Source organism: Aspergillus pseudodeflectus, assembly GCF_044049435.1.
Source record: "Aspergillus pseudodeflectus strain CBS 756.74 chromosome Unknown BJX68scaffold_16, whole genome shotgun sequence".
In the NCBI taxonomy this organism is placed as follows: Eukaryota; Fungi; Ascomycota; class Eurotiomycetes; order Eurotiales; family Aspergillaceae; genus Aspergillus; species Aspergillus pseudodeflectus.
This window is the reverse complement of record NW_027263792.1, coordinates 478945-490792: the sequence shown is the minus strand read 5'-3', so window position 1 is coordinate 490792 and position 11848 is coordinate 478945. Positions and strand designations below refer to the sequence as shown.

At 51.9% G+C, this 11848-nt stretch overlaps 5 protein-coding genes across 5 annotated transcripts; 2 read left to right on the top strand and 3 right to left on the bottom strand.

Moving 5' to 3' along the window:
- Nucleotides 1-2369, bottom strand: BJX68DRAFT_62987 (ASCC2 family CUE domain-containing protein). The gene has a single exon (XM_071049517.1). The coding sequence runs from the start codon at nt 2252-2254 to the stop codon at nt 182-184; it is 2073 nt and encodes a 690-aa protein (XP_070900299.1). The 5' UTR covers nt 2255-2369; the 3' UTR covers nt 1-181.
- Nucleotides 2370-2519: 150 nt separating this feature from the next.
- Nucleotides 2520-3424, top strand: S10a (40S ribosomal protein uS10). The gene is made up of 4 exons (XM_071039868.1): nt 2520-2613; nt 2677-2763; nt 2869-3092; nt 3177-3424. Exons 2-4 carry the CDS (start codon nt 2722-2724, stop codon nt 3259-3261), a joined length of 351 nt encoding a protein of 116 aa, XP_070900298.1. The 5' UTR covers nt 2520-2613; nt 2677-2721; the 3' UTR covers nt 3262-3424.
- BJX68DRAFT_235210 (FG-nucleoporin nup42) lies at nt 3425-5645 on the bottom strand. The gene is made up of 4 exons (XM_071039867.1): nt 5319-5645; nt 5175-5270; nt 5004-5043; nt 3425-4949 (listed from the first exon to the last, which is right to left on the bottom strand). Exons 1-4 carry the CDS (start codon nt 5362-5364, stop codon nt 3569-3571), a joined length of 1563 nt encoding a protein of 520 aa, XP_070900297.1. The 5' UTR covers nt 5365-5645; the 3' UTR covers nt 3425-3568.
- Nucleotides 5646-5648: 3 nt separating this feature from the next.
- BJX68DRAFT_235209 (ELYS family protein) lies at nt 5649-7091 on the bottom strand. The gene is made up of 3 exons (XM_071039866.1): nt 6883-7091; nt 6591-6820; nt 5649-6540 (listed from the first exon to the last, which is right to left on the bottom strand). The coding sequence occupies exons 1-3, from the start codon at nt 7034-7036 to the stop codon at nt 5971-5973; spliced, it is 954 nt and encodes a 317-aa protein (XP_070900296.1). The 5' UTR covers nt 7037-7091; the 3' UTR covers nt 5649-5970.
- A 173-nt stretch (nt 7092-7264) lies between these two features.
- On the top strand, nt 7265-11819 carry smc4 (condensin subunit SMC4). Its single transcript, XM_071039865.1, has 2 exons — nt 7265-11606; nt 11660-11819. Exons 1-2 carry the CDS (start codon nt 7344-7346, stop codon nt 11753-11755), a joined length of 4359 nt encoding a protein of 1452 aa, XP_070900295.1. The 5' UTR covers nt 7265-7343; the 3' UTR covers nt 11756-11819.
- Nucleotides 11820-11848: the final 29 nt, after the last annotated feature.

Sequence of the window (11848 nt, the reverse complement as noted above, 5' to 3'; positions counted from 1 at the left end):
CAAGTTAGAGAAAGAGCTAGAGTGATGCGTACAATATATGCATTGAGTTCTATAGTCCTATCTACATCATGACTATACAAAGAGAAAGCTAGTAGAATTCGTAAAATCTCGTCACCATATATTTCAACCAACGTAGAAACCAGCTGATCCAATCCGACTTGAGATGATGCATCGCATCATATCACCCAACCATGCCTCCAGCTCTCGCCACTTTTTTAGCTCTCTGCTGTCGCCGGTTATGGTTCGCCCGGCTCGCTTTGTTCTCCTCCTTCCTCTGCCGCGACGCAGCTGTATTCTGGTTTCCGGAGGGTCCTCCACCTCCGCCCCCGCCTCCCCGCCCTCGACCCCGTCCTCTACCAATCCCACCGCGACCACGACCTCTCATAGAACCATGCTGCTCACCCTCGGTCCCACTCTCCTCTTCTCCATCCCCGGTAACCTTCGGCCGCCTATATGACGTCGAAGCCAGCTCCGGCTGCGCCATCCTAGCCCCAGGCGCAGCGGAAAGCGCCAAGCGATCTTCCAATTTCGCCAACCGTTTTGGATCCCGCGTGAGCATAACAGCCCACCCCTCAATCGCTTCATCCGTCAAGCCCGTCTCGCGCCTGAGCGATGCTCTAGGCTGTCCGCGGCGAGTGGCTGAGTCGCGGGAGAAGAGGGCTGGGTTGGACTTGTAGGCTTGGAGGAGGGTGAGATCCATCTCATCGGCGGACTTTCGTTGCTGTTGGTCTGTGCCTTCGTCGGTTGCGTCGACGGTGCCGCCGACGTCGGCGACGTCGTATGTGTCATCGCGCTCGTCGTCGTCTGAGTCGAATGCTGCAAGCGCGGAGATGATGGCTGCTTTTTGGGCGGTGTGGTTGCTGCGGTCTGAGAGGAGGTCGTCCGCTGTTAGGGTTGGGTTTGCTCGGCCGAAGCGGAGGGCATTCTTTGCTCCGGCGGTGGTGCTGGGGGCATGGTCGGAGCGGGCGAGTTCGGCGAGGTCAATATCGTTGTCGAAGATGTTCTTCCGAATGGGGAGTTCTGTGGGTGGTGGTGGTGGTGTTGATCTGGGCGGTAGAGGGTCGTGGTGTGCTGTTGTTACTGGGGTAGGGAGTCGTTCTGATTTGTCAAGGTCTTGGAGTTCGGATGGAATGGATCCGTCCAGGAGATGTGCAATTATAGTCTCTGGGTTGTCGCCGTAGAAATCTAAGAGTCGGACGATATACCCGGAGCCAAGGTCCGGGAAGAGGTCTTGGATTTGGGTTATTAGAGACATTTTATGGGCATGCAGCTCATCTATAGGAGGCAGGCCTGATGCCCGGCCCTTGCCTTTGTCGACTCGTTTCTTTGGTTTTTGATAGCGGTGGTGGAATGCTTTGGACTCGATTTGATATGCGCGCAGGCTAGTGGCGAGATCTTGCCCTCGCTTCTGAGGCTGAGTGACAAGGTATCTTTCTAGCCGAGACAGCAGATCCGAACTGCAGATGACATCTGAGAGGAGCGTCGGCTCTTTCTTCGCCTTTGGGGTGCCGACGCCAGAGCTCGCTTTCAAGCCAAATAGTTGGTCCAGAAGTAAAGACAGGTTCGGCTTCGTGCCTTTCAAAAGGGACGTCAGGCCGACGTAGACATTGGCCACCAACGTCTTGCGAATATCGTCTCTTTTATGGGTCTGATATGCGTCTGCGAGCGTATCTAGAAACTCAGATCCCGCCATGAGCACATGTCCAGTTGCTGGGAGTGACGATGCCAGTATCGTCAGTAGCCGAATGTCCGCAATAGCCTTTGATATGTTGATAGAGTCTGATGCTGATAGCTGTTTGATGGCCATGGCCTTTCCCTTCTCAATACTCGTCGTAATCGCATCCTCGTGCTTCGCCCATGCATCAATTATGAGCTTCTTTAATGCCGAGCTCGAGGGGTAGCAGCAGCACAGCTTGCTGAGGTATGTCCATTCTAATAAGCTCGGGGGTACCGCAGTGGTCTCCAGTATCAATCTTCGCGTTAGTAGAAAGCAGAGCTTCCTTAAGGTTCGAGACTTTGCTCCGGACTGGTTTATCAGACTTCCGGATGTAGCAAGGTTGTCGTAATATGAAGCCAAGAAAGGAACCACAGATTCATCCTTCGGCGCGAATTCCTCGAACGCCGATGCTGATACGTCCAGTCGTGCCCCAAGCAGCAGTGCCCATGCATCTAGATACAGTTCCCATTCATCAGATGGTATGGACCTCTGCACCTCCAGGGGAGGGAGTGGAGCTAAAGGCGGCAACGTGATCATGGCCGCCAACACCGAGTCGAAATAAGAAAGTCGTATAGTCGTAGACTAGAGAGGAGAGAACAGAACAAAGATATCCTCCTCACTCCCACATCCATGGACGCCCGCAGTCATTATGATTCATCGCTGGTGTTGTATCAGACTACTTGACGTCGAGAAGAGTCGGTGCCTAATCGGGGTTAGCGCGGGATAGGCGAGCGCCAAGACTTCACGCCCGCACAAGAAATTCAGCCCAAAGAAGAAAAGTTTCGCTTTCGATCGCATCCACTTTCGCGAACGACGATTCTTCCCAGCTTAACGGCCATCATCACCTTACCGAGCCTCGACGTTCAGGTCTTGATTGCCATACAGCCTCACTTGCGGTATGTCTACGAATTCTATAATCCCTTGTGCGCTGCAGTGTCAGAGGACTAAGTGATCATCAGCAATCTCAGTCAACCCGGTCTCTCAACCGCACACCCACCGTCAACATGTCTTACAACAAGCAGGAGAAGGACTTCGGCGAGGGCCCCGTACGTTGCAATCCCAACCTTTATTCTGTCCTACGCTTGCTCGATTGGAGCCTGCGACGCATATCATGAGAGAAATGTTCTAACGACCTCTCTTCCGCAATGTAGAAGGTCCACAAGATCCGCATCACCCTCACCTCCCGCAAGGTCGCCTCCCTCGAGTCCGTGTGCTCTGCTCTGATCGAGCGTGCCCGCTCCAAGTCCCTGCAGGTCAAGGGCCCCGTCCGTCTGCCCACCAAGACCCTGAACATCTCCACCCGTAAGACCCCCAACGGTGAGGGTTCCAAGACCTGGGACAAGTACGAGATGCGCATCCACAAGCGTCTCATCGAGTGAGTTACCTCCCTGCACTTCCCTCCCCGCTCGAGAGACGGGAGAGCGAGTTGTATTGCACAAGCGATACTAATGCTCTGCAGCCTCCTCGCCCCCACCGAGACCGTCAAGCAGATCATCATCAACATCGAGGCTGGTGTTGAGGTTGAGGTCACCATTGCCGCCTAAATTCGTTCTACTCTGGCAGGAGAAGAATGAACTAGCACAAGCCCTTGATTGGGTATGTGTGGGTGACGATGGGCTTGCTCGAGACTTTGTGCTGGGTTGCCTTCGATACCCTCCTAAAATAGGCATAAAAATGGAAAACTTGGAAACCGTATGATCTAGTAATTCATATGCTTTTTGTAGTCTGTAGTGATGAGATACAGTAAGATTGCACCTTAATGAAAAACAATTACTAAACTATAACCCAAACGCCTTCCGGTATATCACAAGTAGATTCGCATACGACACAAAATAACCCCCAATATCAAACCTAAAAGTCAAAGCTAACCCACTCCGTCTTGGGCGGTACACGGGGAATAATTCCATCCTTGAAGTATCCGTTCTTGAGGAAGAATTCATACTGCTCCGTCACCTCAGGGGTATACTCTTCAGGCTTCGCCTGCGCATCCCGCAAGGTGGCTTTGTCTGGAGGCCCGTCAGGGAAGAAGATCCGCACAGCCGTCTTCTGGTCTTGGGGATGCAGGTAGCAAGGCGCGTCGTCAATATACTTCACCGGCTGCCCCTTCCACCTCAGTATTCGTTTGGACATGTTATCGCGCACTGTTTGTCCGTTCAGGGGAGGAATGGGGTTGAGGTCGCTGGGGTTCTCGATTCTCAGAAGAGCGGCTGGTCCGGGGCCTTGGGCCCCGGAGCTTGCTACTGCTGGTGTGGAGGATATCGCAGCGGCCTGTGGTTGCTGTTGCTGCGGCTGCGGCTGCGACTGTTGCTGTTGTCCAAAACCTGAAGGTGCTGATGGGAAGCCTCCGCTCAAGTTTGGGAATGGTGGTAGTGTCGGTGGCTCAGCACCTGCCGGGAATGGCGGAGGATTAGAGCTAAGCATAGTTGGCGGTTGACCGAAGGGGTTTGATCCTGCTAGTGCTGGTGTGCCGAAACCGCTTGTTGTTGTCGAAGTCACCGCTGACTGCCCGAATCCAGATCCTGCCTGCGCGAATGGAGAGGGCTGCCCGAAGCCGCTGGTTGGAGCCTGCGTTTGATTTGGTATTTGGGAAAATGGAGATGCAGTACCGGCTGCTTGGGCGAAAGGCGAGGCTCCCATGGATGGCTGACCAAACGCCGACTGGCCAAAGCTGGGTTTACCGAAACTGGGCTGCCCGAAGGCAGGTTGTTGACCAAATGCAGGTGCCGCTGCACCCAAAGCGCTTGGTTGGCCGAAACCAGATGCTCCTCCTAAAGATGGTTGACCGAACGCTGGCTGACCAAACGGCGGCTGAGGAGGCGCTTGCAGAGCAAACCCAGGTGCTCCAAACGCAGGTGTCTTCTGAGAGAACGCCGGGGCGGTAGCATTGCTGGGGACCGATTGACCGTTTGTGATGTCGATTCTGTTGGGGTGTTCTTTTGCGCCATCGGTGATGTACTTGACGGCGTCATCGAGGTTTTTCAATACAACCTCCATCTGTTTTACGGCCTCGTTATATAGAGTTTCGGCCTCTTGAATGGCTGGTCCAGGGTTCCCCACGGCAGCAGCCTCATAATGCCGCAATCTGAGCTCTTCGAAGCTCAGCTCCCGCTGCGGGCCTCCGAATAATTGCCTTGGAGCATTTCGCCCAGGCCCATAGCAAGAGAAGACCCAGTCTGGACGGCCTTTGCCAGCCTGTAGGTCAGCCTTGATATCAGTTGCTGTCACCCCATAACTGGTACAAAGTTAGTCAACAGTGTTAGATGCACCGAGGTGTAGATTCACTAACTTGGCCTGGTTTTGTGATTGTTGTTGGTTTTGTCCACGGTCTACCTTTTATTAGCAACTCCACATATCGAGCTGTAAAAGCAGTACGGTGCTTCAAGGCAAGCTCGACCAAAACATCCCGAGAGTGAAACACTTCGAATTCAGCCAAGAACATCGTAGAATGAATACGTACTGTTGAAGCCACCACTGCCGCCAGAAAGTGCGCCAAATCGGTTCCCGCCCTGGAACGTCTGTTGCTGCTGGCCTGGGTGCTCAAACTTGCATCGATCTATGACAGTTAGTTATACATTCGTGAGACGAAGTTTAGATCACTTACTTCCATACTTGCACCGGCCTTGTTGGAAAAAGCTGCAGACAGTCATATTGTTCTGCGTCCGGAGCGCGCGTGAGGTTTTGCCAAATTATTCAAATTCGGGAGTCTCTGATACTTCAACGCCTCATTTCAAGGAGGGCCGAGTAGAGCATATATCTTATTAGGGATTCGAAGCTCGAATTGAGATGTCATTAAAGAAATGGCTGTAGTGAAAGAGGATCTTTGCTTTGTTGAACTTGAAGCTGCCAGGCTTGAGACAGTTCTTTGATGGTTCGAGATCCATGACAATACAGTCTGAGCTGGAGGCGTTCCCTTCAACCAAAATTGCCGACCGCTGGCGTATCAATATGTATTGTAATTTCAGGCATGACATGACCAATAACTAGATATTCGCAACTCTTTTTGAAAGAAAGGACCTGATACTACTGGAAATGACCATCATGAAGTCAGTGGATACATTAAACAGGGTTACGAATTTGCGATTTTTCCAGAGGTGTTAACGCTGGGCACAGTTAGTACTTGATTAGTAGCTACTAGGAAGCCAGTCTTGAAAGCCTGACTCTTGCGCCTTCTATTGCAGTCCACTACAGAAAATAATGCAATCCAGGTTGAACGCCCGCTCCAAACCATAGGTATCATAAATGCTTACTTTCTCTCACGAGGATTGCCCTGTACTGGCCGACGCTCGCGCAGGCTCCATGCTCTGTTTGAGGGTATCCCAGTTCAACCCATCGATTTTCTTTCCGCCCAAGGATTCCAGCTCAGTTGAAAGACCTGCCATCTTCCCAGTAGCAAGGCGACGCATCATGACCGTGTCTTTTGCACCGTGCAGGGTCTTCGCATTTCCGCGTAACAAAGCATCTTCGAACCACTCCTCTTCCTGTTCATCAAGCGGAAGGCCTATCAGCTCCATCGCCCGTCTACTTCTGATTTGGCCGGCATCTGTCTTATGGACAAACTCGATGAGCTGGGTAAGGTACTTCTGTCGAAGGGTCTCGTGATGTTTGCGGGTGAAGTAGAATGCTTCAGTGACGCTTGCTCGGGATAGTGTGTCCATGAAAGCTCTCTGCGCTTTCTCAGAGGCGAGTGGTGGGTTGACGGTCAAGTAGTAAGCCATGACAAGGCTGTCATCGTGCCTCGGGAGGTGCGACAGAGTAAGGGCGTAGAGAATTTCGTCGGGGAAGGTTGGAATAATGGATGGTTCGGTCAGGTACTCAATAGCGCGCTATTTCAACTATTAGGGCATGTAGGTCCTAGGCCATGAGTCGGACATACCTTGAACTCAAGCCGGTCAAGATTCCAGAGACCTTCTATGAACAGCCTATACTTCTCCGGTAGATGACATCTTCGCGCAAACTGTGTTGCAGCATCACTAGGCGCCCGACAGTCCTTCAAGATGTAGTAGATCAAGCTTTGTTTGTGGTGAATATCTAGTCCTGACGATACAATGTGGCGTATGAGTGTGCGGATGTCAGAGTTTGAGATCGGAGGATACAGCTTCGTGACTATCAGCAGGCTCTGCCGTCAGTGTCTAGCCAGATCAAGCTTCTAGTATGGAGTAAGATACCTGCTTGAACACCAAGAAGCTCTAACAATCGGTCGGCGAACAGCTGGTTCTCGAGCGCGCGACGGTTGGAAAGGATTTGCTCAATGACCTTGCCATCGTAGGTGAAATTCTTGTTGAAGTGGAATATTGTGTCGAATTCTTCCCAAGGAGCCATTGTGCATGTACTTTCTCCAAGCTGTTCCTCTCAGTTCCAAAGATTTATTTGAGCTTGGTGCCCTTCTTCTGCGATAAGTAACGTATCGTACAGCTGATACGCCAGGCGGTAAATCACCTGACAACGACACCACCGAAGTGTTGTTATGGCAGAAAACAGCACTTTACCTGTTTGGGACGCTATGTAAACAACCCACTTTCTCGGTCGCTTTTCCAACAACATCAACATCCAGCATCACAGCATCGCCCATATCGTCTCGGCCCGCCTTGATGAGACACTCTCTTTCTCATTATACCCCACCGACATAATGGCGTCTATTGCACGAGGCAGGCCATCACGGCGCTCCGCCGCCGCGCGGAAGAGCTATGTGGCCGAAGAAACATCAGAATCAGAGGACCCGGGCAACGTTACCCCCACCCCATCCCATCATGACGAGGACGACGAAGAGGCCGAAGAAGAATACACGCCGGTACCAAAGAAGTCGGCTGCACCAAAGAGAGCATCACGCCGACGAACGACGTCCGAGGCCCCGGCCGCACAAGCTCCCCGCAGATCGCGACGGTCGAAGACGGCAGAGACAACGGAGACCTCTATGATCGCGGATGTGAGCGAGGAAGGCGACTCCGTCGCTACCGCGCAAGATGAATCCGAATCCTCCTCACCGAACACGGCGATTAAGCGCAAGAGTATGGGGCATGAAGAGCCCGAATCGCCTTCACGTACCGCGGCAATGAAAAGAAAAAGTATGGCCCGCAAGAGTCGTGTGTCCTCTACACTCAACCCGGAAAAGTCCTCACTCCCCACTCCAGAGCCTTCGCTTTCGCCGCAGCCTCAACCGCGTTCCCAGCGAGATAGTGTTCCCCCGCTCGCCGATATCACGGATTCCGCGGTGAACCAGACCCCAGCGAAGCCCGCCGAGGATCCGAAGTCGCAGATCTCCATCATCAACCCGAATACCACCATCTTAGAGAAGCCGATGGACATCATGCTAAAGTCGCGGACCCTCGGGCCTAGCGTGCCTGAGGAGCCTCAAGGTCCCAAGAGTCGCCTCATGATTACTACGTTAGTTCTCAATAACTTCAAGAGTTACGCAGGAAAACAAGTAGTAGGGCCGTTCCACGCTTCGTTCTCCTCCGTCGTCGGCCCCAACGGATCCGGAAAATCAAACGTTATCGACGCGTTGCTATTTGTCTTCGGATTTCGAGCCAGCAAAATGCGACAGGGCAAGATATCCGCTTTGATCCACAACTCAGCCAGTCACCCGGACCTTCCATTCTGTGAAGTCGAGGTTTATTTCCAAGAAATCAATGATCTCCCCGGTGGAGAGCATGAGGTTGTACCAGATTCCCAACTGATTATCTCTCGCAAGGCGTTTAAGAACAACACCAGCAAATATTACATGAACGGCAAAGAGACGAACTTTACGGCGGTCACTACCTTGCTTCGTGAACGCGGAATTGATCTCGACCATAAACGTTTCTTGATTCTTCAGGGTGAAGTCGAGTCCATCGCCCAGATGAAACCCAAGGCCGCCAATGAACACGAAGACGGGCTTCTAGAATACCTAGAGGATATCATCGGCACTTCTAAGTATAAGCAGCCAATCGAGGAAGCCGCGGCGGAACTAGAAACACTCAACGATGTGTGTGTTGAGAAGAACAACCGCGTTCAACATGTTGAGAAGGAGAAAACCGCCCTGGTGGACAAGAAAGACAAAGCTCTCGCCTATATTCGGGAAGAAAACGAGCTCTCTCAGAAACAGTCGGCATTGTACCAGATCTACATCGATGAGTGTGCGGATAATCTTCGTGTCACGGAAGAAGCAATCCTCCAGATGCAGGAGCTTCTGAATCTTGAGCTCGAGAAACACGAAGGAAACGAGTCGGGAATCAAAGAGCTGGAAAAGGCGTACAAGCGCGCAACAAAGGAGTACGAGCGCATGGAGAAGGAGGTTCAGGAACTAGCGAAAGGAATGGCCAAGTACGACAAGGAATCTGTGAAGTTCGAGGAAAAGAAAAAGTTCTTGGTGGGAAAGCAGAAGAAGCTGGAAAAGACCATGAACACTGCCCGCCTTGCCGCTTCTGAATGTCAGAGCTTGGTTAAGAAGCACACTGACGACATTGAGAAGAAGAGCAAAGAGACTGCGGAACTCGAGAAAGAAGTTGAAGTCGAGGAGGAAGAACTTTCTAGCATCCGTGAAAGCCTCAAGGGCAAGACGCAAGGCCTGTCAGATCAGATCTCCGCAAAACAGAAGTCACTCGAGCCTTGGGACGAAAAGATTAACCAAAAACAATCTGCACTTGCTGTCGCCCAAAGTGAACTCGACATTCTCAAGGAGAAAAGCAACGCTGGAGCAGTTTTACTCTCAGAAGCACAGTCCAAGATCTCATCCATCGAAGAGCATATCGCTACGAAAGAGGAGGACCTGGAGGAATGCAAAGCGCAACGGTCCACTCTAGATGAGGAAGTGGCTCAACTCAAGCACGACCTGAAGAAATACAGCGCTAGAGAGCCCGAGGTCCGCTCACATGTCTCGAGTGCTCGGCAAAAAGCTGAGGAGGCTAGAGCTACTGTTGCGAGCACACAGAACCGTGGTAGCGTGTTGACAGGGCTTATGCGTCTCAAGGAATCTGGCCGTATTGAAGGATTCCACGGTCGACTTGGAAATCTCGGTACAATTGATGAGCAATACGACGTCGCTATCTCAACAGCTTGTCCTGCACTTGAGAACATGGTTGTGGACACGGTAGAGGTCGGACAACAATGCATTGACTATCTGCGAAAGAACAACCTTGGCCGTGCCAACTTTATCCTTCTAGACCGACTTCCGAAGCGTGACCTGTCTACAATATTCACACCTGAGAATGTTCCGCGCCTCTTTGATCTAGTCAAGCCCAAGGACCCCAAGTTTGCTCCCGCTTTCTACAGTGTGATGCAAAATACGCTTGTTGCAAAAGACCTAGAGCAAGCCAACCGAATTGCCTACGGTGCCCGACGGTGGAGAGTAGTCACTCTCGACGGTCAGCTCATCGATACTTCGGGTACGATGAGTGGTGGCGGTACTCGTGTTGCTCGCGGGGCGATGTCGTCAAAACAAGTCGGCGATATTAGCAAGGAGCAATTGGTCCAGATGGAAAGCGACCTTGAGGAGATGGAAAAGAAATTCCAGCACTTCCAAGAGAAACAGCGACGAGTGGAGGCAGCTCTGCGAGAAAAGACCGAGGAGATTCCCCGAGCCGAGACCAAGATTCAGAAGATCATGATTGAGATTGATAGTGCGAAGCGCAGTCTTGCCGATGCCCAGCGACGTGTCCAGGAGTTGAGCAAAGCGCACGTACCTTCCAAGACTGACGCAGGACGAGTCAAGGCCCTGGAACAACAGATTGCTGGCCTCGAGGAGGAGATTGAGGACCTCCGTTCACAGAAGAGTGGAATTGAAGAAGATATCCAGGCTCTTCAGAACAAGATCATGGAAGTTGGTGGTGTCAGACTGCGCGGTCAAAAGGCCAAGGTCGACGGGCTCAAGGAACAGATTCGCCTCCTCTCCGACGAAATTTCAAATGCCGAGGTTGGCAAGTCAAAGAACGAGAAGCTCATCAAGAAGCATGAAAAAACTCGCGCAGATTCTGAACTGGAGCTTGCCCACGTGGCTGAAGAGCTCGAGAAGTTGAACGAGGATGTCGCCAACCAAGCCAGTGACGCGTCTGGGTGGAAGGACAAGGTGGACGAGGCGCAAGAAGCCCTAGACACCAAGAAGCTCGAGCTCAAGAGTCTCAAATCTGAACTGGACGAGAAGGTGGCTGAGTTGAACGAAACCCGTGCAACGGAGATTGAGATGCGCAATAAGCTCGAGGAGAACCAGAAGGCCTTGGCAGAGAACGAGAAGCGAAGTCGCTACTGGCAGGAGAAGCTCTCCAAGCTGACATTACAGAACGTTAGCGACTTGGGCGAGGAACAGCAGCCTACTGAATTCCAGACGTTCACAAAAGATGAATTGTCCGAGATGAACAAGGATTCGTTGAAGGCAGCCATTGCAGCTTTGGAAGAGAAAACACAAAACTCGTCAATAGACCTTTCGGTTATCGAGGAGTACCGCCGCAGGGCTGCAGAGCATGAGTCCCGTTCTGCTGACCTGGCAACTGCATTGGCCACACGCGATAGCGCCAAAGCTCGCCTTGACGGACTTCGGTCGGCTCGTCTCAACGGCTTCATGGAGGGCTTCGGTATTATCTCCCTCCGCTTGAAGGAGATGTACCAGATGATCACCATGGGAGGAAATGCGGAGTTGGAGCTGGTGGACTCTCTTGATCCGTTCTCGGAAGGTATCCTGTTCTCTGTGATGCCGCCGAAGAAGAGTTGGAAAAACATCGGAAACTTGTCTGGTGGTGAGAAGACGCTTTCCAGTCTGGCACTGGTCTTTGCACTGCACCACTACAAACCCACACCATTGTACGTCATGGACGAGATCGACGCTGCCTTGGATTTCCGAAATGTCTCCATTGTCGCCTCATACATCAAGGAGAGGACAAAGAACGCTCAGTTTATAGTCATCTCCCTCAGAAACAACATGGTAAGCTACGTCTCTCCTCTATACAGATTCAGCCTCGCTAATTATTCTCGCAGTTCGAACTTGCATCTCGCCTCGTCGGAGTCTACAAGGTCAGCCACATGACCAAGAGCGTGACGATCGAGAACAGAGACTACATTAGAGGACGATAATTGCTCTGCATCTGTAAATGTTCGCGTTGGTTTTACTTTTTGGTCAATCATGACTGGTACGGATTTTTTCATTTTTTTACTTTTTTTGGGGGG

What these genes read in the sequence shown, in the direction of transcription:
- BJX68DRAFT_62987 (XM_071049517.1), bottom strand. Translation starts at nt 2,254, where the DNA reads ATGATCACGTTGCCGCCTTTAGCTCCACTCCCTCCCCTGGAGGTGCAG.
- S10a (XM_071039868.1), top strand. Translation starts at nt 2,722, where the DNA reads ATGTCTTACAACAAGCAGGAGAAGGACTTCGGCGAGGGCCCC. An exon ending in AGGACTTCGGCGAGGGCCCC is followed by an intron (nt 2,764 to 2,868) that starts GTACGTTGCAAT and finishes TCCGCAATGTAG; the next exon opens with AAGGTCCACAAGATCCGCAT. An exon ending in ATCCACAAGCGTCTCATCGA is followed by an intron (nt 3,093 to 3,176) that starts GTGAGTTACCTC and finishes AATGCTCTGCAG; the next exon opens with CCTCCTCGCCCCCACCGAGA.
- BJX68DRAFT_235210 (XM_071039867.1), bottom strand. Translation starts at nt 5,364, where the DNA reads ATGACTGTCTGCAGCTTTTTCCAACAAGGCCGGTGCAAGTATGGAA. An exon ending in AGGCCGGTGCAAGTATGGAA is followed by an intron (nt 5,271 to 5,318) that starts GTAAGTGATCTA and finishes TAACTGTCATAG; the next exon opens with ATCGATGCAAGTTTGAGCAC. An exon ending in CAATCACAAAACCAGGCCAA is followed by an intron (nt 4,950 to 5,003) that starts GTTAGTGAATCT and finishes ACTTTGTACCAG; the next exon opens with TTATGGGGTGACAGCAACTG.
- BJX68DRAFT_235209 (XM_071039866.1), bottom strand. Translation starts at nt 7,036, where the DNA reads ATGGCTCCTTGGGAAGAATTCGACACAATATTCCACTTCAACAAGAAT. An exon ending in GCTTCTTGGTGTTCAAGCAG is followed by an intron (nt 6,821 to 6,882) that starts GTATCTTACTCC and finishes GCCTGCTGATAG; the next exon opens with TCACGAAGCTGTATCCTCCG. An exon ending in TTGACCGGCTTGAGTTCAAG is followed by an intron (nt 6,541 to 6,590) that starts GTATGTCCGACT and finishes TAGTTGAAATAG; the next exon opens with CGCGCTATTGAGTACCTGAC.
- smc4 (XM_071039865.1), top strand. Translation starts at nt 7,344, where the DNA reads ATGGCGTCTATTGCACGAGGCAGGCCATCACGGCGCTCCGCCGCCGCG. An exon ending in TCTCCCTCAGAAACAACATG is followed by an intron (nt 11,607 to 11,659) that starts GTAAGCTACGTC and finishes TTATTCTCGCAG; the next exon opens with TTCGAACTTGCATCTCGCCT.